Below are 26,070 nucleotides of genomic sequence, written 5' to 3'. Positions count from 1 at the left end.
ATCTGAAAGAGTTTTAAAGCTAGTACTGTCTTATGAAATGTAAGAATGCTGGGAACACTGAGGTGATTTCACCTGGCTTGTGGGTGAAGAGGAAGGGAAGCATCCCTGAGAGGAGTTCAGGATGTCCTTACACTGTGTGCCTGACCCTCAGATGCCACCCTCTCCCACCCCAAAAAGAGAGACAGCAATCAGAAATGCATGCTGATTATTTTATTGGTCTAGAGAATACATGGCTATGACTATGTTGTTCCAATGGCAGAACTTTTCGAAGGACATCATCTTCTTATTCACTCTCTGAAACAAACAAAGAGGGGAGGTTGTAGGGAAGACATGACATGCAGGAGGTTTCTAATCCCTGGCTGGCATCACTGAAGCCCTGTGGGGATAGCCCGCCTCCTCTGGTCTCCTGCTTCTCCTTCCACCCTTCCCTTCCTGATTTCTTTCTCCTTCACTCTGGTTAGGCAGGTAGCACCTAGTGTGCTCTACATCATCACTTATAAGATGAGGAAATAAAGATTTTTCCTGGAAGGGAAGGTATGGCTGTATGATCTTTAACAACACTATAATGTTTCAATAAATATTTTAAAAGATTATTTCTAGATTATGCATTTTGGGAATGCTATTGAAAATAATCAAAATTATATTCACAAAGAGAATGGCTTCAGCTTTGAACTATAATAGAGGTTTTAAAATCAACATGTGAATTAATAGGGCTTGATGAGAGAAATATTGGAACGGTAAGGTCACGGAATACTTCATGACTGCAAAATAATAGAGAAGGTGCAGAGGGAATGAAAGTGGAGGAGGAGTTTTAGATAGTAAGAGATGAAGAAATACAAAAATTAAGAGAGAATTTGTTTACAGAGAAGAAGAAAGGAAGGAAAGGAAAGAAGATATTGGAAAGATCTGTGATCTCATGAATTTATCTGAAGGTGTTGTAAAATATGGTACTTGAGGTGAGCAACATAGTGGTTTGCTTCAAATTGATGGTACCAATTGTAGAATAGAGTAGAGTAATATGTTTATATGTGTATATTTGTGTCCAAGAATATACACAAAAAGTTAATAATATAGACCTATATCATGGTATATGTGGGGTGAAAATGACAAAATCTTTCCTGATTTAGTTTCATAACTTTGTTCTCAGTTGAATTTTAGAGCACAAGAATAAATTAATTTTCAAAGAGGACATAAAAATCTAGTTTACATTTAGGAGCACAAATCCAGGGATTATGGACTGAGAGGCCCAGTGTGAGATATTACTGACTTGTCATGGTTAGGTGGGGACAGCGAATGGGAAATCGTTTGAATCTGAGCAAGGAGGCATAGGACCAAGGGGCGGGGCGGTCACTGGTTCACCTCCACTAAGTCACACCTCCCAGTAAACACTGAAAAAAGGACTTGGTGTAGAATGACTGAATATCAGAATAATCTTGGTGAGCTAGAAGGGTCATCCTGTACTACCAAGAATACCTGGATATAAACACTTAGAAATGGGTTCCATGACCATGTACTTTCAACATGTTCCCAGATGATTTGTTAGCACCTTGATTTTGAGAAGCACAAGAGTTAGGGCCTTTGCTGGAGAGTGAGCTCGAATCTCAGCTGCTATTGAATTCTGGGGGAGATTAGGCTGAGGATGTGTTTGTCCACTTGGAAAGTTCCTGATGATCCCAGGGTTTTGCATGATCACATGGGGTGGGAGGCTCCCTATTACCTTCTGACTGGGGTGGTTCTTGTTGATTTCCAGGGGGGCCATTTGACTTCTGCTACTGCTGCTGCTGGCCTCCTTGCTGAGGTGGTCCCTGCTGGTTTCCAGGACGAAGGGGACCATTTGGCTGCTGTTGCTGCTCTTGCTGCTGCTGGCCTCCTTGCTGAGGTGGTTCCTGCTGGTTTCCAGGAGGAGGAGGGCAAGGATGCTGCTGATTGTCTCCTTGTGTGGTTCCTGTTCTGAATCATCATCTTCCTCTTTACCTCCATTCTCATCTCCACCATCAGCAGGGGGTCTGGGTGGGCATCCTCCAGGAGATGGTCTCTGAGGGCCTTCTTCAGAGCTCTGGCTTGGGTCCTCAGCCTCTGTGTGGGTAAAGCACAAGAGTAGATGGGATGCATGGTAGAAGAACCTCCTTAGTGTGCACCTCTCTGACCTTGGTACACATAGACCCATTTTTTTCCAAATTCGTTTCTCAATAGCCGACCACCCTAATTTCCTCTCTCTCCACAAGACAACCCCTCTTATCTGAGGAACCAGTCATAACTTGTTGCAGGTGAATCCAAGTCAGACACCTCAGCAAGATGTTGAATCAAGCATAGTGGCTCAGTGTCCTAGACCCATGTTGATAAAATGTGACAGCATGTAGAGAAAACAAGGTGTTGGCCCACAGGGAATTCACTCATTACCTGTGGCATGTATTTATCAGCTACCAAGGCTCAGCTAAATGAAGAAACACAGAGAAACTGGCCACAGACACATATATTTTACCAACAGTCATTTAATTGGAGAGAGGAAAGCTGGAGATTATGGAAACCATTGAATGACTCTCATTACCACTGAGAAGTCAGAGTTAGGACATTCGTATTTGTCTATTGTCTCTCAGCATTTATCTATCACTGGGGCTACACAAAACTGTTCCTGTTATCATTGAAGCTCATTATGTCATTCCTGCTTATACTACCCAGAATCAAGGTTGGGGTAGTTTGCTGATATCAGTAGGGGAACTGACCTTCATCAATTCTTAACAATAAGAGTGATGGTAATGAGACATTGCAGAAATGAGCATTCCTAAGGAAAAACGGGAGAAGGTTCACTAAGGATGAACTGGGTCTTACCTGTTGAGACAGAGGAAGGGTCTTCATAGATGACCTCTAGGAAATAAGAACAGGATGAAGTGAAAAGTTAGTCACCAATCTCAGGGCTCACTCAAGTCCTATTGGGAAAGGTGTCTGCCCACAATCTGGACACCCCCCAAGTGAAATACCAGGCACTCTGTGTGATGCTGATGAAAAAGGAGGAAGATGTGTTAAAATGGCCTGGTGGAGACTGTGGTTAGTCTCTCCCCTTAGGTGAAAATATGAAAACTGTTTTCTTCCTCACTAGCATCTCCAAAATCTTATGATTAATACTTGATAAGTATTCTGGGTATTTCAATATTGCATTTGAATATTGTGTATTTTTAATCTCTTTCATTTTTAAACCCTTTGCTTCTATTCACATGGTTTTTAAAGCATGGAAACCTGCAATGAACTTTTACATTCAGTGATAAACCTCATGCACACAGCTCATAACATACTGAATGTAAATCAGAGATAAATGAGAAATTGGGTCCCGATATTTACCTTCCTCTGTATAAGACAGAGTCCAGTTTAGTTTCTGGATCTCTGTTTCTGACATAGCTCTGAGGTGTGGATTTCTCCTTCCTCTGTCCAGCATCACCTGTGCAGCCAGGAACTCCTCAGCCTGTCTGCATGGAGTACAATAACGTCTCCACAACAGGCTTCCCTGTGTCAGTCTCCCACCTTCCTTACATCACTGACAATATAAAGTGGTCTTTCCTCAATTGTGAAATTTACCTTCCATGCTACTGGTTGAAAAATTTGGGGGATTTTCCAATTTTACCTGAATTTCTAAAACCCTGACATGAAACAGGGCCATAAGTAGTCTCACACAGTGTTCATAAAACCTCTGCGGCCCTGTCCTTAGAACCTTTCCTCCCTCCCCTTTACCCTCTGCAGTGTGGCCTTCTAAACCACAGGAGTTACTACAATCCCCTTTAGCTTTTACTTTCACATAAGGTCCGAGCCGGGCTCAGGGCCAGCAAGGCCACTGTGAGCAGGACCACCAGCTTGGAGGAGGATCTGTAGTTGCTCCCACGTCTGTGCTGGGAGAAGCAGGGCAGTTAGTTCTCTTTATAAGGAGGAGCAGAACAGTGGTGCCTTTGAGCTCCATGCTGGGTGACCTCACACCTGACACATGATGCCTTGCATCCCTGCTTTCTCTTTGGGATCTCATCCCAGCTGGATGGGGTAGACAGGTGGTTGTTAGTGTCTCCTTTCTAAAAGGTACAACCTGTACTTGAGTAACAGGGTTGAAGGAAACTGGTTGCACATCACCACAGATATCATTATCTGAATTTGAATATGTTTTATAATACCAGGAATTTTTCTAAATGTGGTGCTGTTTATTCAGGGGTTTTCATTTTTTCATGTGTGTTTATTTATTTCAGGACTATTGCCAAAAATGAATATGATCAATAACTCTGAAATTTGTATATTCCTAATTGCATGAAATATGATGCATGTGTCCAAAAGTGTATGATATTAAATGAAATCTTGTTGATTCCAGACCATTCCTGCTCAACCGTGTAATTCCTTTGGATATCATGCATGTCCTAAATCATTATAAGCACTAAGTTTCACTCTTTACCTTCACATTTCCAGAAAGATTGCCCAGACTTCAGTGGATCTGGCCCTAATCAGGCAGGTTGTGCACTGCAGAAACAGATGGCTAAAATTCTCTTCTTACCAATCCCCTGAGTGTTAGTAAATCACATATGGCCACAAAATCCCATGGATTTTCATGGCATGCCACATGAATATCCCATTCCTGGATGAACCAAGATGATTTGGGCCTCAGATTTCCCTAGGCAACTCTCTTTTGCACTGTGTTCTCCAACATGCCTTTTCAGCCTCATATCTTCTAAGAAACATTGCTATCACCCCCATTGCAAATTGGGCATAATTTCACCAGAGGTGGTGGCTCAAACCTGTCATTGGAGCAATTTGGGAAGCTGAGGTGGGCTGATCATGTTAGTTAGGAGTTCAGGGACACCAAGATGGCGGAGGCAGGGTGAAAGAAACATGCTGCTGGAGGATGAGACAAGGGATGAATCATGTCCCTGTGTAAGGTAAGTCCCACTAACAAGACAACTCCTGCCACTGAGGACCACCAACATGAGAACTCCACCACAGGTTTGATATTTTAAAATGACCAAAGTGAGGTGAGGAGTAGGCAGTGTTCTAATTAAATTTTGTAAAGTAACCAAGGAGGGAAAATTGTAAAATATTCTAATCAGTTATCAAAAGATAACCTATGAAAGAAAATGGTGTAAGGTCTTTGATCAGGTGTGTATATGGAAGGAAAAAACCCTCCATAGTTCAAGATATAAATCACTAATTTCCAGACAATGGGGACTTGAGCCTCTCTCTCTCTTGACCCATTCCGTTCATCCTAAAAGAGTGCTATCTTCACCTTCATTAATGTCATAATCTCTCATTATTTCTGTGTGTCTTTCTCAATTTTGTTTTGTTTTGTTTTGTTTTGGAACACCAAGAACCTAGACTTCAATTGGACATCTCATCTGTAGCTATTGCAGTCTGGAACCAACCTCAGCAACTTAGGAATGCACAAAGTGGCCTAGCGAAATAGTCTCAAAATAAAAAATAAATAAATGGCTGGGGATGTAGCCACTGGTAAAGTGGTCCTGGGTTCAACCTCTAGTCCCAAAAATTTTAGAATAATTGGGTGCAATTTTGGATTTGAATAATGCAATAAGCTACTCGCTTCAACCTCCCAACTGCATTGTATTCATGTTTCTTTTACACTCACATTCTGTGCTGTTTTCTCACATTGGTCTTCACAGAGAAATTTCTCCACAATATTCTGATTGGAGGTCCTCCTGTTCTCCTTCTGAATCTGATAGTGGATATATTGTGATATATGCAGATATTTACCATCTTATACCTGGCTTTTCCCGATATTTTGGCAGAATACTTTTATACATCCAAATCAGGGTCTAGTCTATCCTGCAAGAGATTTGTTTCATGTTTTGTTTCCAACTGGAGACAAGTTATTATGCTCTAGGAGACTTTCTCTAGTAGATTTTTCTGTCTATTCAGTTGCTGTCCACTCTGTTTGATCTAGTACTGGCCTGCTCAACCTTCATGGAAAACCTGCATTGATCAGGATACCAGCTGTTTCATATTTCAAACCTTCTGTAGATCTTGGATGATAATCACTTTCATCTATGACTGGTGATAATTAGAGGAGGTAAGACAGGGAGGGCCATGTGAATAGAAGTCCTAAATACAAGCCTGCTTGACTAGAATGGATGACAGGGTCCTGTGTTTTGCACAAGGGCTTCTGTCTGGTCCCTTCTACAGGAGTTCAGAGAATACTGGAGGAAGGCCTCCTACACATTGTGATTTGCTGTAGATACTTTGACCCTTGTAGGGTGAGTAGGTTGATGGTTTCTTCCCTAGCACAGTCATGGATGTATTTTGAAGGGGAATGAAAATGTATTTGCTTATTCTTCTTTGTTGATTTGAATAACGAAGAGTCCTGATTACTTACAGGCCTACAAGAGTCAGAGAATTGTTGCTTGTTTCTGGTAGATCCCTCTATGTACTACCAGGAGAGTCATTTTTATAGACACTGTATGAGAAGGAATGCTGAAGGAGAGTGGTGCTCATCAGTGATTGGTGGCTGAGCTTCAGGTGGGAGAGCAAGGTGAGAAGGAGTAGGGGTGAGAGTATGGCTGATGTGTTCACTCTGTGCAGGCCTCTGCTGATGTGGGAGTCTTGGTGCAGTCAGTCTTGTCCTTGACCTCAAGAGTCCTGGCACAGTGCAGGTGATTTTTCCAACTATCACCCAGCTGGGGTCCTTTTCCTGACCTTCTCTGGTGTCAACAAAGGGTTCATGAGATTACTGTTTCATGAAAGGAAAATACCCACCAGTAAACTCACCAGACCCAACCAAACCAAGATTGCAGAAGTGCTGACAGGGAGGCCTGTCGGAAGAGTGGAGTTGAAGCATGAGCAAGGCGGCAGCAGGCAGCCTAGGGACCTTTGGGTGAGTTGGCACCCTCACTTAATGCTCCTGAATGGATAATGTATCTTACACTTAATATGCCACCAGTAGATTTCTTAATTTCCCCATCCTGATTTCTGCTGTACCCCGTCTCATTGGCTGTATCTTCCAAAGCATCCAGGGCTTTCCTCTGCCAAGGCCTTCTGCCATGATAAGCTTCACAATAAGACCCGAATGGTGGACTACTGAACCTCTGAATCCTGTGAACTCAAAATAAACTTTTCCACCTCCAAATTGTTCTCATATTTTGCTCACAGTGATGAAAAGCAGACTAACCAAATTAGAATTTTATACTTTTAGATAATAGAAAGGTATATTTCAGTACAATTCTAATAGTTCAGGGGAATGCTTTGGCCATAGTTGGCAAATATAGAAATTTTAATTTCTTGGAGACTCCTATTTAAATGGAGATGGTTGTGTGTCTTTAAGTTCCTGCTCTTCCACTAATTGTCTCATTGCAGAATATACCTCCCTTGCATAAGGGTGTTTATACCACTATTTGTAGTGTTCTCCTTAACCAGTATTAGAGAATGTTTAAGTTTAGCTATGTCTTATTTCCTTGACAACCTCTGAGGTGTCAGGAAAATTCTCACATTGGATGGTAAGAACAAGAAAATGACACATGGTCTAGACCCATCAGGAGATTTTTGCTAGTATGGAATACCACCTTTTTCCACGCTTGCCTGTAATGACATGATCTCTGACTGGCAATTACCAAATATCTAAGAATCTTGACTTTTTAATAAGAAGAGTAATTTAACTAAGGGTTTTATTTAATAATACAAGAAAGTGACTCTTGTTTTTAGTAGAGGTCACTGTGTTTTATTTTAAAGTCAAGCCTGGAACACTGGATAAGACCAAAGATCTTTGTATTTTTCCTTTATGTTTGACTTTGAATGATTTCCCCTCTCCCCAGGTATTACTGGAATGAATAAACTCTGCTCCTTGTGTACTCTCCTCACTTGGGAGCCAAGTTTGTTTAGCAAGCAAAACAAAACAAAACCTTTCACCAAACCCTTCACATGGAATGTGTTTGTGACTAATCCTTATTGAATCTAAATGAAAACCATTTCTTTACTTAACTGCACACTAGACCAGCACCTCCACAGGAAGCAAATTGTCCCTCTCAATACATCTTTGTAAGTTTCTTCTCTTGCTCCTGATAACTTACTAGAGATTCAATGCACTTTTTGATCCTGAGTTAATCCACTTGCAAAGAATTACTAATGTATCACCTTCCAGATGCCAAGATCAACCTTGAAATCTCAGGAAGAATTTTATAACAATCCCTTTTCTGCCCTAGGTCCTCTACTTCTAGTTGTCTGGATGTTTCAGCAACCAAATGAACAATTAATAACCAAAACTTCTCCCTTGAACTTTCTGATATTCCTTCCTTGTCGTCTCTTTAGGACATGGATTCCCATGTAGCGCGTGCATCTTCTAAAGGAAGCACTTGAGTAAGCATTCAGTTTTTCTGATGCAGAAGAAAGATGCTTTAGTTATAAACCCCAAAATGTACAGATTAAGCATCATTGGAATATTTTAATATTTCACCTCCCTCTTGGATTTTTTGAAACCCCTAAATTTGGTGCAATATATTTAGTAATATGGAAACCTGGATAATGCTTCATGTATACTGTATATTTACATGACAAGTTAAAAAGGTAAAGTCACTCTGAGGTTAGTCTGCATCTGTAAGTTGGAACAATTCATTCTTTGGAGCCTTGTTAATTCTTGGGAATGAGAACATGGGTATTCTCCTTTAGCTCTGCTAATGACTAAGAATAATCATGTGAAATTCCAGATAATTCATGTGAGATTAGACTGTTTTTAGCAAACCCATTTGAAAGTTCTCTTTGGACACTTCAATATCATTTCAAGAGCCATTACAACAATGCTGGCTTCAATAACTTTCACAGTTACTTACTACGTCTGTCAGAGACAAATATTGCTGGTTTTCCCATGAGTTTTGTAAAATATGGAATAAATCTATCATCCTTATAATGAGTTGACCCAGAGCACATCAGAGTTAACTCTGGCTCCATCAACACTCCTCAGGGGTTTTCTTCTAAATAGAAAAATAATAGAAAAATAGATTTGATGCCTCCACTGATTTTAAACAAGAACAATTTTGCTTTGGCTGTCACTGTTTTCCCACTTTGCTTCACTTTTTCTTTGTAATTTCAAGTAGATTTTAGCCTGTAAGTTTATGAAGAACAAGTTAAGATGATTTACAAAATTGAGGCAGGGGGAAATGTCAACAGACTCCAAGTAGCCATGCATTACTATCTCTCTGGGATGAAAAAATGATTTGTTTCAAGTTCCAGCTGATCAAGATCAATGAGGCAAATGCCAAAGCAAGGTAGCTGTGGCACATGTGCCAGGCAAACAGCTGGCCTAGGTCTAAGTGGAACTGAAACCAGGGGCATGTCTGGGGCCCCTTCTGAGCAGAGTAGGTATCAAGAGGACTCATGTCCTGAGAGCGCTGTGTCACATGGAGGAAAACACAATGAGGAGGCCCACATGGATGCAAAACTAATGGTTCCAAACACCTTAATTTACACCTAAAGTCAATTGTCTAAAATGGCAATTAAATACTTTTAAATATAAATGTGTATGAGTTATGTACACATATTAATAGCAGGTAGATTTTGATAATGGGTGGGCATTTCTGTCTCTGTAATCCAGAAGCACTGTCAATTTTCAACCTTTATATCTATTTGAAGCCATTACTTTGTAATGTAATTACTTCTAGTAGAGTCTTAATTCTGCAGATAAATGTGATAAATGATTTCTCTTTATCCTATTGCTTCCTCTGTTTCTGTGTTCCTGTGTGTCACTTGGACATATTTTAAGATTTCTATTTTGCCTTCTCTATATTCTTCTTCAGTGTGTCTCTCTGCTTATTTTTTTTTTACTGGATGTTGTAGAGTTTACATTTTGTATAGCATATGTATTTAATGTGCATATATAATACGTATTATATAAGATGTGCATATATGATGTGCATCTATAGGATGTGCATATATATACCAGTAATATATAATTTATATCATCACAATTTAATAGGGGCAACATTGTAGCATTTGAAGTATGAAAACCTTTTATACTATGTGTCTATTTACATACCTCTTTTTAAAACATAATCACACCTAATAGAGTCACCTGTCTGTATCTGGGTTACACATCATTTCATTCAACCTTGTGTGGATCAATTATATTTGAAAAATACTTTTTCTGAAGAGTACAGACTTTTCTCTTATTTAACCCCTGAATGATCCACCAGAATACTTATTTACATAGTACTTATATTTTCTTAGGGATCATAAATTATCTAGACATGACTAAAATATACAGAGTGATGTGCATAGATTAAATACAAATGTTCTTATTTTACATAGGAATTTGAATGTTCAAGATTTTAGTACCACAGGGCACCAAATGTGCTAAGGATTCAGAGACAACTCAATTTTTTATTTTTCTGTTTTATGATTCAATTTTGACTTCAACCATCAAATGTCTTCAGACACTAAAGAGGAAAATTAAGGTGAATTACTTGTATGCATGTTTTCCGTGTCTTTCTTTCTTTCTTTCTTTCTTTCTTTCTTTCTTTCTTTCTTTCTTTCTTTCTTTCTTTCTTTCTTTCTTTCTTTCTTTCTTTTTTAATTTATTTTCATTGTAAACAAATGGGATACATGTTGTTTCTGTTTGTACATGGAGTAACAGCATACCATTTGCATATTCATACATTTACATAGAGAATGATGTTTGATTCATTCCGTTATTTTTTTCCTTCCCCCCCACCCCTCCCACCTCTCTTTTCCCTCTATAGAGTCCCTCCTTCCTCCATTCTTGCCCCCCTCCCATCCCCCATTACATGTCATCATCCACTTATCAGTGAGATCATTTGTCTTTTGGATTTTTGAGATTGGCTTATCTCACTTAACATGATGTCCTCCAATTTCATCCATTTGCCTACAAATGCCATAATTTTATCATTCTTCATTGCGGAGTAGTATTCCATTGTATATATATACCAAGTTTCTTTATCCATTCATCAATTGAAGGACATCTAGGTTGGTTCCATAGTCTGGCTATTGTGAATTGAGCAGCTATGAACATTGATGTGGCTGTATCTCTGTAGTATGCTGATTTTAAGTCCTTTGGGTACAAGGCTGAGGAGTGGGATAGCTGGGTCAAATGGTAGGTCCATTCCAAGTTTTCTAAGGAATCTCCACACTGCTTTCCAGAGTGGCTGCACTAATTTGCAACCCCACCAGCAATGTATGAGTGTACCTTTTTCCCCACATCCTCTCCAACACCTATTGTTGCTTGTGTTCTTGATAATGGCCATTTTAATTGGGGTGAGGTGGAATCTTAGTGTAGTTTTGATTTGCATTTCTCTTATTACTAAAGATGGTGAACATTTTTTCATATGTTTGTTGATTGCTTGTAGATCTTCTTCTGTGAAGTATCTGTTCATATCCTTAACCCATTTGTTGATTGGGTTATTTGTATTCTTTGTGTAGAGTTTTTTGAGTTCTTTATATATTCTGGAAATTAGTGCTCTATCTGAAGTATGAGTGGCAAAGATATTCTCCCACTCTGTAGGCTCTCTCTTCGCATTGCTGATAGTTTCCTTTGCTGAGAGAAAGCTATTTAGTTTGAATCTATTCCAGTTATTGATTCTTGCTTTTATTTCTTGTGCTATGGGAGTCCTGTTAAGGAAGTCTGATCCTAAGCCAACAAGTTGAAGATTTGGACCTACTTTTTCTTCTATAAGATGCAGGGTCTCTGGTCTGATTTCAAGGTCCTTGATGCATTGTGAGTTGATTTTTGTGCAGGGTGAGAGATAGGGGTTTAGTTTCATTCCATTGCATATGGATTTCCAGTTTTCCCAGCACCATTTGTTGAAGAGGTTATCTTTTCTCCATTGCATATTTTTGGCCCCTTTGTCTAGTATGAGGAAATTATATTCATTTGGGTTTGTGTCCGTGTCCTCTATTCTGTACCATTGATCTACCTGTCTATTTTGGTGCCAATGCCATGCCATTTTTGTTACTATTGCTTTGTAGTATAGTTCAAGTTCTGGTATTGCAATACTCCCTGTTTCATTCTTCCTGCCAAGGATTTCTTTAGCTATTCTGGGTTTCTTATTCTTCCAGATGAATTTCATGATTGCTTGCTCTATTTCTGTAAGGTACAGTCATTGGGATTTTAATTGGAATTGCATTGAATCTGTATAGCACTTTTGGTCGTATGGCCATTTTGACAATATTAATTCTGCCTATCCAAGAACACGGGAGATCTTTCCATCTTCTAAGGTCTTCCTCAATTTCTTTCTTCAATGTTTTGTAGTTTTCATTGTAGAGATCTTTTACCTCTTTGGTTAGATTGATACCCAAGTATTTTATTTTATTTTTTTTTTTTGAGGCTATTGCAAACGGAGTTGTTTTCCTCATTTCCCTTTCAGCTGTTTCGTCACTTGCGTATAAAAATGCTTTAGATTTATGCATGTTGATTTTATAGCCTGCTATTTTGATGAATTCATTAATGAGGTCTAGAAGTTTTCTGGAGGAGGTTTCTGGATCCTCTAAATATAGAATCATGTCATCAGCAAATAGTGACAGTTTAAATTCCTCTTTTCCTATTCATATCCCTTTAATTTCTTTAGTCTGCCTAATTGATATGGCTAGAGTTTGGAGGACAATGTTGAATAGAAGTGGTGAAAGAGGACATCCCTGTCTTGTTCCCCTTTTTTAAAGGGAATGGTTTCAGTTTTTCTCCATTAAGAATGATGTTGGCTATGGGCCTAGCATAAATAGCCTTTACAATGTTCAGGTATGTTCCTATTATCCCTATTTTTTCTAGTGTTTTGAGCATGAAGGAGTGTTGTATTTTGTCAAATGCTTTTTCTGCATCAATTGAATAACCATATGATTCTTATCCTCAAGTCTATTGACATGATGGATTACGTTAATTGATTTACGAATGTTGAACCATCCTTTCATTCAGGAATGAACCCCACTTGAAAGTGGTGCACAATTTTCTTAATATGTTTTTGGATATGGTTTGCCAATATTTTGTTAAGGATCTTTGCATCTATATTCTTCAAGGATATTGGTCTAAAATTTTCTTTCCTTGTTGTGTCTTTGCCTAGTTTGGGTATGAGGGTGATATTAGCTTCATAGAATGAGTTTGGTAGGGTACCCTCCTTTTCTATTTCCTGTAATACATTGAGAAGTATTGGAATGAGTTCTTCTTTGAAGGTCTTGTAGAACTTGGCTGAGAATCCGTCTGGTCCTGGGCTTTTCTTGAATGGTAGATTTTTAATGGCTTCTTCTATTTCATTGCTTGATATTGATCTGTCTAAATCGTGTATGTCCTCCTGGTTCAGTTTGTGAGGAGCATATGTCTCTAGAAATTTGTCAATGTCTTCGAATAGTTTCTATTTTGTTGGAATACAGATTTTCAAAGTAGCTTCTCATTATGTTCTGTATCTCAGTGGTGTCTGTCGTGATATTTCCTTTTGCATCATGTATTTTAGTAATTTGAGTCTTCTCTCTCCTTCTCTTTGTTAGTGTGGCTAAGGGTTTGTCTATTTTGTTTACTTTCTCAAAGAACCAACTTTTTCTTTTGTCAATTTTTTGAATAGTTTCTTTTGTTTCAATTTCATTGATTTCAGCTCTGATCGAGGAAGGCACAGAGATACAAACCAAAGGAATGAACAACCTATTCAATGAAATAATATCAGAAAATTTCCCAAACCTGAAGAATGAAATGGAAAATCAAATACAAGAGGCGCACAGAACACCAAATGCACAAAATCACAACAGGTCCACACTAAGGCACATTATATGAAAATGCCTAACATTCAAAATAAAGATAGGATTTTGAAGGCCGTGAGAGAAAAGCATCAGATTAGATATAGAGGCAAACCAATACGGATAGCAACCGACTTCTCAATGTAGACACTAAAAGCTAGAAGGGCCTGGAACAACATATTTCAAGCTCTGAAAGAACATGGTTGCCAACCAAGAATCCTATACCCAGCAAAACTAACCTTCAGATTTGAGGATGAAATAAAATCCTTCCATGATAAACAAAAGTTAAAAGAATTTACACATAGAAAGCCTGCACTACAGAATGTTCTCAACAAAATATTCCATGAGGAGGAAATGAAAAACAACAATGGAGGTCAGCAAAAGGAGGAACTACCTTAGAGAAAAACCACTCAAAGGAGAAACCAAGACAACTTAAAAACCAAAAATAAGCCAAATGACTGGGAATACGAATCATATCTCAATAACAACCCTGAACATTAATGGCCTAAACTCATCAATCAAAAGACATAGACTGGAAGAATGGATTAAAAAGAAAGACCCAACAATATGCTGCCTGCAAGAGAATCATCTCATACAAAAAGACATCCACAGACTAAAGGTGAAAGGATGGAATAAAACCTACCACGCACATGGAATCAGTAATAAAGCGGGGGTTTCCATCCTTATATCAGATAAAGTGGACTTCAAGCCAAAGTCAGTCAGAAGGGATAAAGAAGGACCTTTCATACTGCTTAAGGGAACCATAAATCAGGAAGACATAACAATAGTAAATATTTATGGCCCAAACAATGGTGCATCCCTGTACATCAAACAAATTCCTTCTCAATTTCAGGAATCACATAGACCACAACACAATAATTCTGGGTGACTTTAATGCACCGGTGTCACCACTAGATAGATCTTCCAAACAAAATCCAACCAAAGAAACCATAGAACTCAATAACACAATCAATAACCTAGACTTAATTGACATATATAGAATATTCCATCCTTCAATGAATGGATACACTTTCTTCTCAGCAGCACATGGAACCTTCTCAAAAATAGACCATGTGTTATGCCACAAAGCAGCCCTTAGGAAATGCAAAAAAATAGAGATACTGCCTTGTGTTCTATCACATCATAATGGACTGAGAGTGGAAATCAATGACCAAATAAAAAAGGGAAATATCTCCAACACCTGGAGACTAAATAATATACTATTGAATGAAACATGGATAACAGAAAACATCAGGGAGGAGATTAAAAAAGTCTTAGAGGTCAATGAGAATGATGATACAACATATCAAAATCTCTGGGACACTATGAAAGCAGTACTAAGAGAAAAATTCATTGCATGGAGCACATTCCAGAAAAGAATGAAAAGTCACCAACTAAATGACCTAACATTACAGTTCAAAGCCCTAGAAAAAAACAGAATAACAGCAAAAGTAGTAGAAGACAGGAAATAATTAAAATCAGAGCTGAAATCAATTAAATTGAAACAAAAGAAACTATATTTCTTTCTTCTGGACTCAAGTTCATTGTTTCATCATTTCCTTACTGACTAGAAAACTGCCTTAATCATTCTTCTTAGCTATGTCTGTTGCTTACAAATTCCCTAGTTTTCCTTCATCCACCATTTTAACATTTCTTTCCTTACTGAAAGATAAATTCTCTGAATATAGAAATCAGGATGGACTCTTCTTTTATTTCAATACTTTAAAGATTTGGCAGTGCTTCTTTATGGTTTTTGTGTGTTTCTATGTTCTCTGCTTTCCCTTGTATCATTTCCTTCCATGCCAAATGGTTCCTTTAATATTTCAGGATTTTTTTATTTGTCTTCATTGTCAGGTATTTGATTGTGATGTGATGGTGATGTGATGTTCCCTGAATTAGTCTTGGTTGGTGTTATGGACTCTATGATCCTGTCTCTCCAACCTAAAGCTGAAATCCCACCCCACTGCAATGGCATTTGGAGGTGGGGCTCTGTGAAGGCAACTTAGGATTAGATGACATCATGCATGTGAGGACCCCATGTTGGTCTCAGTGCTCTAATGATAAGGAGAGGGCACTTGGGGCCTCTCTCTGCTCTTTGTCATGGGAGGATGAAATGAGAACATATTACTCACTGCAGGAGAGGATCATCCTCAGAACCCAAAGGTCCTGCTCCCTGATTTCCAGTGTCTGGAGACATAATTGTGTGAAATATATTTCTGCTCATTATAAGCCAACTAGTTGATAATATTCTATTAGAGCAGCACAATGAACTAAGTCAGTTGGGAATTGCAGAGTTTTCCATATCTGTAGGCTTAGGACTTTTGATATGGGGGATATTTCAGTTTTTCTTTGAGTTCTTCCTCAGGCCTTCCTCCTTCTGAGACTTGACATGATATTGGGCCTTTGTTTTAATTTCAGAGGTCCCTGAGCGTCTGCTATTCTTTGTTGAATCAGAACTTTTCAAGTATTAGGAAATTTTTAGGTGTTATTTAAGCATTCTTACTCCTGCAGTGGAAAGTGGGGTAACAGTCATTGCTTTAACACCTGGTGAGCACAGAAGTACAGGTTTCCCTCTTGACCTCTGTGGACACCAATAGAAGGAATGGTGGCCCAATACTACTGGGTTGCAGGTGAAGTTCTGGCTCCCTAGCAGGCTTCCAGGGAAATCATCCTGTTGTGAGCAGCACAAATGCCTTAGTAGCCTGTCCTGAGTGGTTCTTGCAAAGGTGGAGGGAGGGGCAAGTCATTATTTCTGATCTGGGTGAGGACGCCCGTGTCATCCAGTGACAACCTAGAGTAGGTTGCGTGGAGAGCAGCTCAGTCCTCCTGGCTAGGACTGCGAATTCCAGTGCCTACTGTCATCTCTTACAGCCTTCTGGTGGAGAATTGAGGCACTTCGTTTCTGCTCACAATGTGGACAAAGCCCCCCTATTTTCTTTTCCCCATCACTGGAAATTGAAACCTGGGATGGTTAGACACAGAGCTACACCCCAGTCATTTCATTTTATTTTGGGACAGGCCCTTTGTACATTGCTGAGGCTGGCCTCAAACTTGCCATCCTGCTGCCCCAGACTCCTGGTCATTCCTATTACAGGTGTGGGTCATCACACCTGGCTCAAACCTCCCTTCTTAAGGTTGTAGCTTTTTCTGTTGTACATGCATGTCATAGATTGACTATTATCTAAGGTTTTCTGACTTCATGGACTGTTCCCTGGTGTAATACTTTTCTGTTGGGTTTTTTCATCTGTGACCATTGATATTTCTGAACTGTGGTTTCTAGACCCATATGTCTGTAATGTACAATGCCACAAAGGAAATGTAGAGGACTCAGATTCTGAGTACCAACTAATCTGTCTTCTTCTCACTGTCTTTTAGAGTCCCTTTGCACTTTGGTTATATGTAAAGTCCAGGGATTTTAGTTAGACTTAAGGGAGGAAAACAGAAAAGTATGGCAACTCCATATTTATGGAAGTGGAAATTGGTTGATTCTACCTAGAAAGAGTCAAGAGTTGTGGATTATTTTTCTCTCTTGAGTTTGTATGAAGATGCCATTGGCTTCATAGTCCTGATTGAAACCTCTGGCTAGACATGGAGACAGACCCAAATGCTCTGTGTATAGGTGGAGAAGAGGGTACATCTGCCAAGTCAAGGTGTGGAGTCAATGGCACTGGAAGAAGCAGGCAGACTTAGAAGTGGTTGCTGGGGTGCCTTTCTTCATGGCCATTCTCCTCATGTGGACTTTCTGCTTCATTTGCAATATTTCTAGTACTAAATAGATGAGCTGACCTTAAATCAGCTGTTGTAGATACACGTGGTGAAGCCTAAGCCACTCCTTGACCCACTTGGGCCACAGCTGGTGCAGTTAGGGAGAGATTTACTAGAAAATGTGAAGCAGAAACTTCATGCTGCCCTAGAAAGCATGAGGTCCCACAAGATACTGCCCCCACAAGTCCCTCTCACCCTGCATGAGATGGAACTGTTAGCAATGAATTTCTCTGGAAATCCTTTGGGGTCATTATCCCATTGTCCTTGTCAACATCATCTGCCATCCTCTTTCCATACTAATGTCCCCATTGCTCATCATCTCCTCATTGCTGTTCACACTCTTCCTGTTCTCTCCCTCACAGTCCTTCTCATTTTGACAGCTAAGGGTTTTTCAACTCTGGAAATTCTGCCTCCTTTAAATGAACATAGTTGCTTTCTTCCCACATCAACCATAAACTATCAGGAGAAGTGAAGCTATACTTACAACATATTGCTTATGAATTTACACCACCTGATGTCTCACTTTATTGCTCTTAAGTTCTGTCTCTATGGAAGAATGGAACAGAAACTCCATTCAGCCAATTTGTTCATCATTTGTAGCTATATCTCTAGTCTTTTAATTTTTTATTTTGTTTTTAATTGTGTTAGACAGTGTCTGTCTAAGTTGCTGAGGGTCTCACTAGGTTGCTGAGGCTTTCCTTGAATTTATGATCCTCCTGCTTCAGCCTCCTGAGACCCTGGGATTACAGACATGTACCACCATGCTGTCATTTTAATGTAGCTTCGTATTGTTGAAATGCTCTTTAGTATGATTCAACCCAAAGTCTATAATTGACAAAATCAAACAGTAAGAATCAAAACATACTACAATAATCAGTAAATTAAACACAAGACCATCAGAGAAACCACAACACTATAAGAATAATTGAAAAAGGGGTTTTAATAAGTCCTTACCTATTGATAATTACCTTGAATATAAATGACTATATTCTCCAATTAAAAATTACACATTAACTGAATGGATTTAAAACAGAGACTTAACTGTATATCGTTTATATGAAACTCTAAGGGCACATATTCACTGAGAATGAGGAGACACAACACTCTCTTGAATATTTTCTCTCTCTCTCTCTCTCTCTCTCTCTCACTCTTTCTCTCTCTCTACTTCTCAGATTGTTCGGTCCTGAGTCACTTTCTTCTGCCATACCTTTCCACTATAATGTTCTTCTTCACTTCAGACCCCAAGAAATGGGGTCTGCCATGTATTCATTGAGTCCTCTGAAATTGTGAGCCCAGAAATAAACTTTTCCTCCTTAAAATTTTTCTTGTAAGGTCTATTGGTCACAGTCATGAAACAGCTGACTAAAACACCTAGGTTCTATTCTCAGTAGTTAAAAAAAAAAAAAATCAATAACAGAACCTGCTTCTAGCTTTTCCTGACCTGAGCCTCCAAACCTGAGTTAACATAAATTTCTGTTATTAATTTGACACAGTTCATGCACATTTTTATCAGACTACACAAAGATTGGAAAAGAGGGAAATTCAGATGTGGAAAACTGAAATTCTTTCTGGTGTGGTAAGGGTACCTTATATATTGCATTTATTGATAATTGGATTTGTATTTAATACCAAACAATTTTGATTGCCAGGTTTTCTTTCTTGTTTGAAATTCCATCCTTATCATACCATAAATTACCTTCCTCACCTGGCTATATAACTAAAGATTTATTAATTATTATGTTGTTCCTAACATGCTTAATATTCATGACATGTTCTATTTCTTATAAGAGCCTTTGATGTTAAGTCAAATGAAGAGAAAAGAACAGAAACTTAATATCATGGATGAATAAAATGCATTAAAATAACATAGCCATTCTTCAGAATGAGTTGGAAACTTTTCCCAAGGTGACGAGTTTACTTAATGTAGTTTTGGAAACTTGTCTTCCAAATTCATTATCCCATGAGGAAACTGAGTCTACCTGTTGATTACCCAGTGAGTTACCAATACAAACTTCTACATAAGACAGGAAAATTATTTGTTCTGTTTTGTAAATTGACTGAACAAAAATTAACTTTTTGATAAGATACATTATGAATTGGATTGATCATCATTTTTCCGCCAACTTCATCTGTTTTTTGTTTATTGTCTATACTCAAATCTTCCTGCAGTATTGCCATAGTACTTTACAAATGTGTAGATCAAATGGAAATTCATTGATCCATTTTATCTTATCCCAGATGTGGAAAGCCAAAAAAGTATTAAAATGCTCAACAAATAATACACGTATGGTAACTTTGAAATAATTTTTTTGTTTAAGGGGTCAATTCTTTTGAGAAAAGTAATAGAGACTTTATTAGAGCATTTGAAAAAAAAATATATATGTCACAAACATTTGGAAAACTTATACAGATATATAAGTTCTACATTATGATTTCTACCCTATTTTAAAACACCAGTGGCAATTTTTCTTCAGTGGTTACATAATTGAAAATTTGGAAGTTAGTGTATTAAAATTGTGATCCAAAGAATGTTCATGTGTTTCCTTTGGACAAATTCAGATTTACTACAAAACAAATATAGCAAATGCTCCCTGTGTCCCTCTTGTGTGTTGGTGGCTTGCAAGTCTCTGTAGTTGGAACCAAAGAAAAGGCAGTTTGAAACCCCGTCAATCTGCAATGAACAATCATGCTATCTGTGCCACTATCTTACAACTCTCCATCAATTTTCATTGTTCCACCTACCAATTATTCAAGAGTAAACTTTCTGCACCACTCAACACTTCAACAGTTGAGGGAAGCTGAGAATTCTATTAAATGGAACCACACATACAAAAGGAAATTTCTGAATAATCTGATGTATCTACAGATAAGAGCATACTTATATTAGGCCTGCTCTCAGCTTGTCTGGGTATAGCACCATACTTGAATGAATCTGGAAATTGCAAAGTAGGTTGATGGGACTATTAATATATCTTTGGTTATATGCCTTCATTCTTACTCTTCTAAGAATTATTTTCCCTAGTAAACTTGCCTTGAAAAATGTTCTTCTCCATCCGTACTTATAGTGTTCCAGCTACCCAGTGTAGTGAATGGTCAAGATTCTAAATATTCCCAGTTTTATAAATCCTGTGCCTCAGAAATATTCTCACACTGGAGTACAAGAACAATAGCCTCACTACCTACACCAATGACATCATTCCTGGAAACAGGACACACATATTTCCACCACTGATAATTAGGAGCAGAGTGTGAACTGGCAATTACCAACAACCAGAAAATCTTTGAAAAGTATTTTCCCCAGAAGAACAATTTCCCTAGAGTTATCTTAATAATTATGGAATTTCTCCCAGGAGAAGATCTAACATTCTTGAAGAGTTGTGCCTGGTTTCCGTCTTGGCCACAGATAAGAATCAAGGAAATCAATGAATGGCCATTAGTCAACGAGAGGGACTGAGGAAGAACACTGGACTTCAACACAGGAGTGACAGGGACCCTGTAAAGCATAGACTAGAGATTGCAACCTGGAAAGAAGATCCTGTCTTCCCAGCTGAGGGGAACTCTTCATTGTCAAAAGAGATAACCAGCAAAGCCAGTGGTCCCATGGTCACCACAGAAAACTCATACAACACAGGAGATTTCAATACTTTTCACAGTATTTGAAGCCAGTCTGGAAAGCTGCCTGGGGTCCCTGTGAAAATTTTGTCTCATAGAAGAAACTAACACTGGGTCTCCCTGACTGAATCATCATAGCAGAAGTTGCTATTGCCTGGCATCACCTTGAGATAAGGATGCATCCTAGAGTGCAGTCTGGCTGAAGGACCTTACGCACTGCATTTTCCCATGCCTGGGACACCACACACATTCAAACACATTCACAAACAAGGTTGCAAAATTACAAGCCCAACTACAAGAAGCCATGTAACTGTAATCCTAACAATCAAGTCCATGCAGCTCTGTACCTTGTATTTCAGAAAACACTTGGGAAAAAGACAAAGGAGGGCTTACCTCCAAACAAAAAACAATAAAGAAAGAAAAGCTGATATTCTTGTCCTAAGAGTCTTTTCTCCTGTTTGCTCTCTCAACCTTAGCTGTCACTGCAGCTTATCAAATCCACTAAGCAGGACCTGAGAACAATCTAATCTGACTCTTGAATCTGGCACAGAGTAACTAGTATTAATGGATCTTCCCACTGGGTGGTCTATGGATAAATTCTTCAGATAATGGCTTAGCATGACAGCTACTGACATTGGAGGTACCATTTCTATTGGAGCCCACCTGAGTGGAGTCTCAGGATACACTATCCATGGAAAGCATCCTTGATATCTGAATGAGAGAAACAATGAATACATGGAAATCATAAGACATAACAAGGTACTTTTTAAAATTCCCTCTCCAAAATCTACTTTAGTCAATTTGTCAAAGAGAATTCAAAAGGCAAGGAAAAATCAAGTCAAATATGAGGAAATCTCCTTTAGAATAATGTTGGATTTCTCAAGGGAAGCCTAACTCAGAAAAGAATGGGATATTTTTAAATCTTGAAAGAAAAATAAATAACAGTCAAGAATATGATACCCAGCAAAACTATCCTCAAAACCTAATATTCAATTAATTCTTACACAGGCAAAGAAAACTAAGGGGATTCACTATTAATGGACAGTTCCTATAATAAATGCCTAAGGAAACCCTACATCTCAATTAAAGAATGGTAACAACTGTCAGGCGCCTATCATCTGCCATTTGCCTGCCTCTCGCCTGTCCATCACCTGCCTTACACCTATCCATTACCCAACACATGAGTTTCACCTCTTTATTGTCCGACAACAGTCAGAAAACTGATCGCAGACAGCCAGTGGAGCACCAGCTGCCTGCTGTTGCCTGGAAGTTCACTGATACAGTACCTGAAGGTTTGATTACACGTGGCTGCTGCCATTTTGAGACAACAGCTAGGCCCCATAGGACCCCTGGCCAGACTGACTGAGCCCCGTCTCCAGGAGCCCTCAGTCCAACCAATCACTCCCTGCCTCTGGGACCCTCACATCACCTGACTGCTCCCTCCTGCCAGGACCCCCAGACCAACTGACTGCGCCCTATCACTGGGACCCCAGACCGACTGATTGCACCTGGTCTCCAGAATCCCACAACCACACCAAACATACCCGACTTCCAGAACCCTGCCTGACCAACCGCATCCCACCTCCAGGACCTCCCACTGACCACAGCCACACCCTGAGCTGCAGCTCCCCATTGGCCAACATATTTCCAAGTCAGAGCAGCCATCTTGAATAATCCTGGAAGCCATAGCTCCGATCTTTAGGTGGGGCAAATCCCATCCTGAGACGCCTGATGGAGGCTTGAAGCTCACTGTCAGGTACCTCTCATGCATCAGACGAGTGAAGACTGGGAGGTATCATTACTATATGACTGTTAAACTGTAGATTTTCTTTTTTCTCCTTATTGAAAAAATTTAAGTTTTTATTCCTTTGCTTTTCTTGCTCTCTTTTCCTTTTGTTTACCTGTTCCCTCAGAGTCTCTTTCTCCCTTTTTTGCATGCTAACATCCAAGTACACTCTCACCCTTTCTATTATCTGGAACTTCTTTTCTTATCCCATTAACAGCCACATTCTACATCCCTCTGCATCCTCTTTGTCCTCCATTTGAAACTGCAGGCCTTATTACAAATCTGTTTGTTTTACTGAAGGTAATATTTGAACTCATTCTGTTTACTATGACAATTTTGTTGTTGTCCTCATAGGGGCTATTTGGTCTAGGATGGCATAGTGTCTGAATTGGGCACTGCTAATATTGATCTCCCCTTAAAAAAAGGGTTTTTAGGGCCACCATAAGCATATAGGGGAAAATCTGCAATACCCCAATTCTGCACTGCTAGAGGGGAAGATATATGAACAACATGAGAAAACAAGGGAAGAAAATGATCCAAACAAATCTAGATTCTATATTAATAGAATCCAATGGCAGTATGGTAGAAGAAATGTCAGAAAAGGACTTCATCATCATGATTAAGATGATTCATGGAGCAAAGGATGAGATAGAGAGCAAATGCAGGCAATGCATGATAATACCAATAAGCTGAAAGAGCAACTGCAGGAAGCAAAAAATTATTTCAACAAAGAGATAGAGATTCTCAAAAAAACTGAACGGAAATTCTTGAAATGCAGGAAACAATAAACCAAATAAAAAACTCAATGGAAAGCATCACCAAAAGATGAGACCACTTGGAAGACAGAACCTCAGACAATGAAGACAAAATATTTAATCTTGAAAATAAAGTTGCCCAAACAGAGTAGATGGTGAGACATCATGAACAGAATCTCCAAGAATTATGAGATATCAAGAACTATGGGAGATCATGAAAAGACCAAATTTAAGAATTAAAGGGATTGAGGAAGGCACAGAGATACAAACCAAAGGAATGAACAACCTATTCAATGAAATAATATCAGAAAATTTCCCAAACCTGAAGAATGAAATGGAAAATCAAATACAAGAGGCGTACAGAACACCAAATGCACAAAATCACAACAGGTCCACACTAAGGCACATTATATGAAAATGCCTAACATTCAAAATAAAGATAGGATTTTGAAGGCTGTGAGAGAAAAGCATCAGATTAGATATAGAGGCAAACCAATACGGATAGCAACGGACTTCTCAATGTAGACACTAAAAGTTAGAAGGGCCTGGAACAACATATTTCAAGCTCTGAAAGAACATGGTTGCCAACCAAGAATCCTATACCCAGCAAAACTAACCTTCAGATTTGAGGATGAAATAAAATCCTTCCATGATAAACAAAAGTTAAAAGAATTTACACATAGAAAGCCTGCGCTACAGAATGTTCTCAACAAAATATTCCATGAGGAGGAAATGAAAAACAACAATGGAGGTCAGCAAAAGGAGGAACTACCTTAGAGAAAAACCACTCAAAGGAGAAACCAAGACAACTTAAAAACCAAAAATAAGCCAAATGACTGGGAATACAAATCATATCTCAATAATAACCCTGAACGTTAATGTCCTAAACTCATCAATCAAAAGACATAGACTGGAAGAATGGATTAAAAAGAAAGACCCAACAATATGCTGCCTGCAAGAGAATCATCTCATACAAAAAGACATCCACAGACTAAAGGTGAAAGGATGGAATAAAACCTACCACGCACATGGAATCAGTAATAAAGCAGGAGTTTCCATCCTTATATCAGATAAAGTGGACTTCAAGCCAAAGTTAGTCAGAAGGGATAAAGAAGGACCTTTCATACTGCTTAAGGGAACCATAAATCAGGAAGACATAACAATAGTAAATATTTATGGCCCAAACAATGGTGCATCCCTGTACATCAAACAAATCCTTCTCAATTACAGAATCACAGAGACCACAACACAATAATTCTGGGTGACCTTAACACACTGGTGTCACCACTAGATAGATCTTCCAAACAAAAACCAATCAAAGAAACCACAGAACTCAATAACACAATCAATAACTTAGCCTTAATAGACATATATAGAATATTCCATTCATCAATGAGCGGATTCTCTTTCTTCTCAGCAGTACATGGAACCTTCTCAAAAATAGACCATGTGTTATGCCACAAAGCAGCCCTTAGGAAATGCCAAAAAATAGAGGTATAGCCTTGTGTTCTATCAGATCACAATGGAATGAGGGTAGAAATCAATGACAAAATAAAAAACAGAATTTACTCCAACACCTGGAGACTTAATAATATGCTATTAAATGAAACATGGATAACAGAAAACATCAAGGAGGAGATAAAAAAATTCTTAGAGGTCAATGAGAACAATGGTACAACATATCAAAATCTCTGGGACACTATGAAAGCAGTACTAAGATGAAAATTCATTGCATGGAGTGCATTCCAGAAAAGAATGAAAAGTCAACAACTAAACGACCTAACATTACAGCTCAAAGCCCTAGAAAAAGAAGAACAGAATAACAGCAAAAGTAGTAGAAGATAGGAAATAATTAAAATCAGAGCTGAAATCAATGAAATTGAAACAAAAGAAACAATTAAAAAATTGATAAAACAAAAGTTGGTTCTTTGAGAAAGTAAAAACAAAATAGACAAACCCTTAACCACACTAACAAAGAAAAGGAGAGAGAAAACTCAAATTACTAAACTTCAGGATGAAAAAAGAAATATCACAACAGACACCACTGAGATACAGAACATAATGAGAAGCAACTTTGAAAATCTTTATTCCAACAAAATAGAAACTACCGAAGACATTGACAAATTTCTAGAGACACATCCTCCCAAACTGAACCAGGAGGACATACTAAATTTAAACAGAACAATCTCAAGTAATGAAATAGAAAAATCCATTAAAAACTACCCTCCAAGAAAAGCCCAGGACCAAACGGATTCTCAGTCAAGTTCTACAAGACCTTCAAAGAAGAACTGATTACAATACCTCTCAATGTATTCCAGGAAATAGAAAAGGAGGATACCCTACCAAACTCATTCTATGAAACTAATATCACCCTCATACCCAAATCAGGAAAAAACACATCAAGGAAAGAAAATTTTAGACCAATATCCTTGATGAATATAGATGCGAAGATCCTTAACAAAA

The 26,070-nt window shown here is 38.6% G+C and overlaps 1 protein-coding gene across 1 annotated transcript in view; it reads right to left on the bottom strand.

Annotated features, from left to right (window-relative positions):
* Positions 1-210: 210 nt before the first annotated feature.
* The window catches only part of LOC124982795 (altered inheritance of mitochondria protein 3-like), a 94,494-nt gene continuing 68,634 nt past the window's right edge, over positions 211-26,070 (bottom strand). The window contains exons 7-10 of the mRNA XM_047549715.1: positions 3,782-3,878; positions 2,830-2,865; positions 1,718-2,076; positions 211-294 (exon numbers count right to left, since the gene is read on the bottom strand). Coding sequence (XP_047405671.1) covers positions 211-294; positions 1,718-2,076; positions 2,830-2,865; positions 3,782-3,878 — 576 coding nt within the window. The remainder of the gene's footprint in view (positions 295-1,717; positions 2,077-2,829; positions 2,866-3,781; positions 3,879-26,070) is intronic.

Source organism: Sciurus carolinensis, chromosome 4 (assembly GCF_902686445.1).
Source record: "Sciurus carolinensis chromosome 4, mSciCar1.2, whole genome shotgun sequence".
Classification (NCBI taxonomy): Eukaryota; Metazoa; Chordata; class Mammalia; order Rodentia; family Sciuridae; genus Sciurus; species Sciurus carolinensis.
The sequence above is the reverse complement of the archived record's forward strand: the minus strand, read 5'-3'. Positions and strand labels throughout refer to the sequence as shown.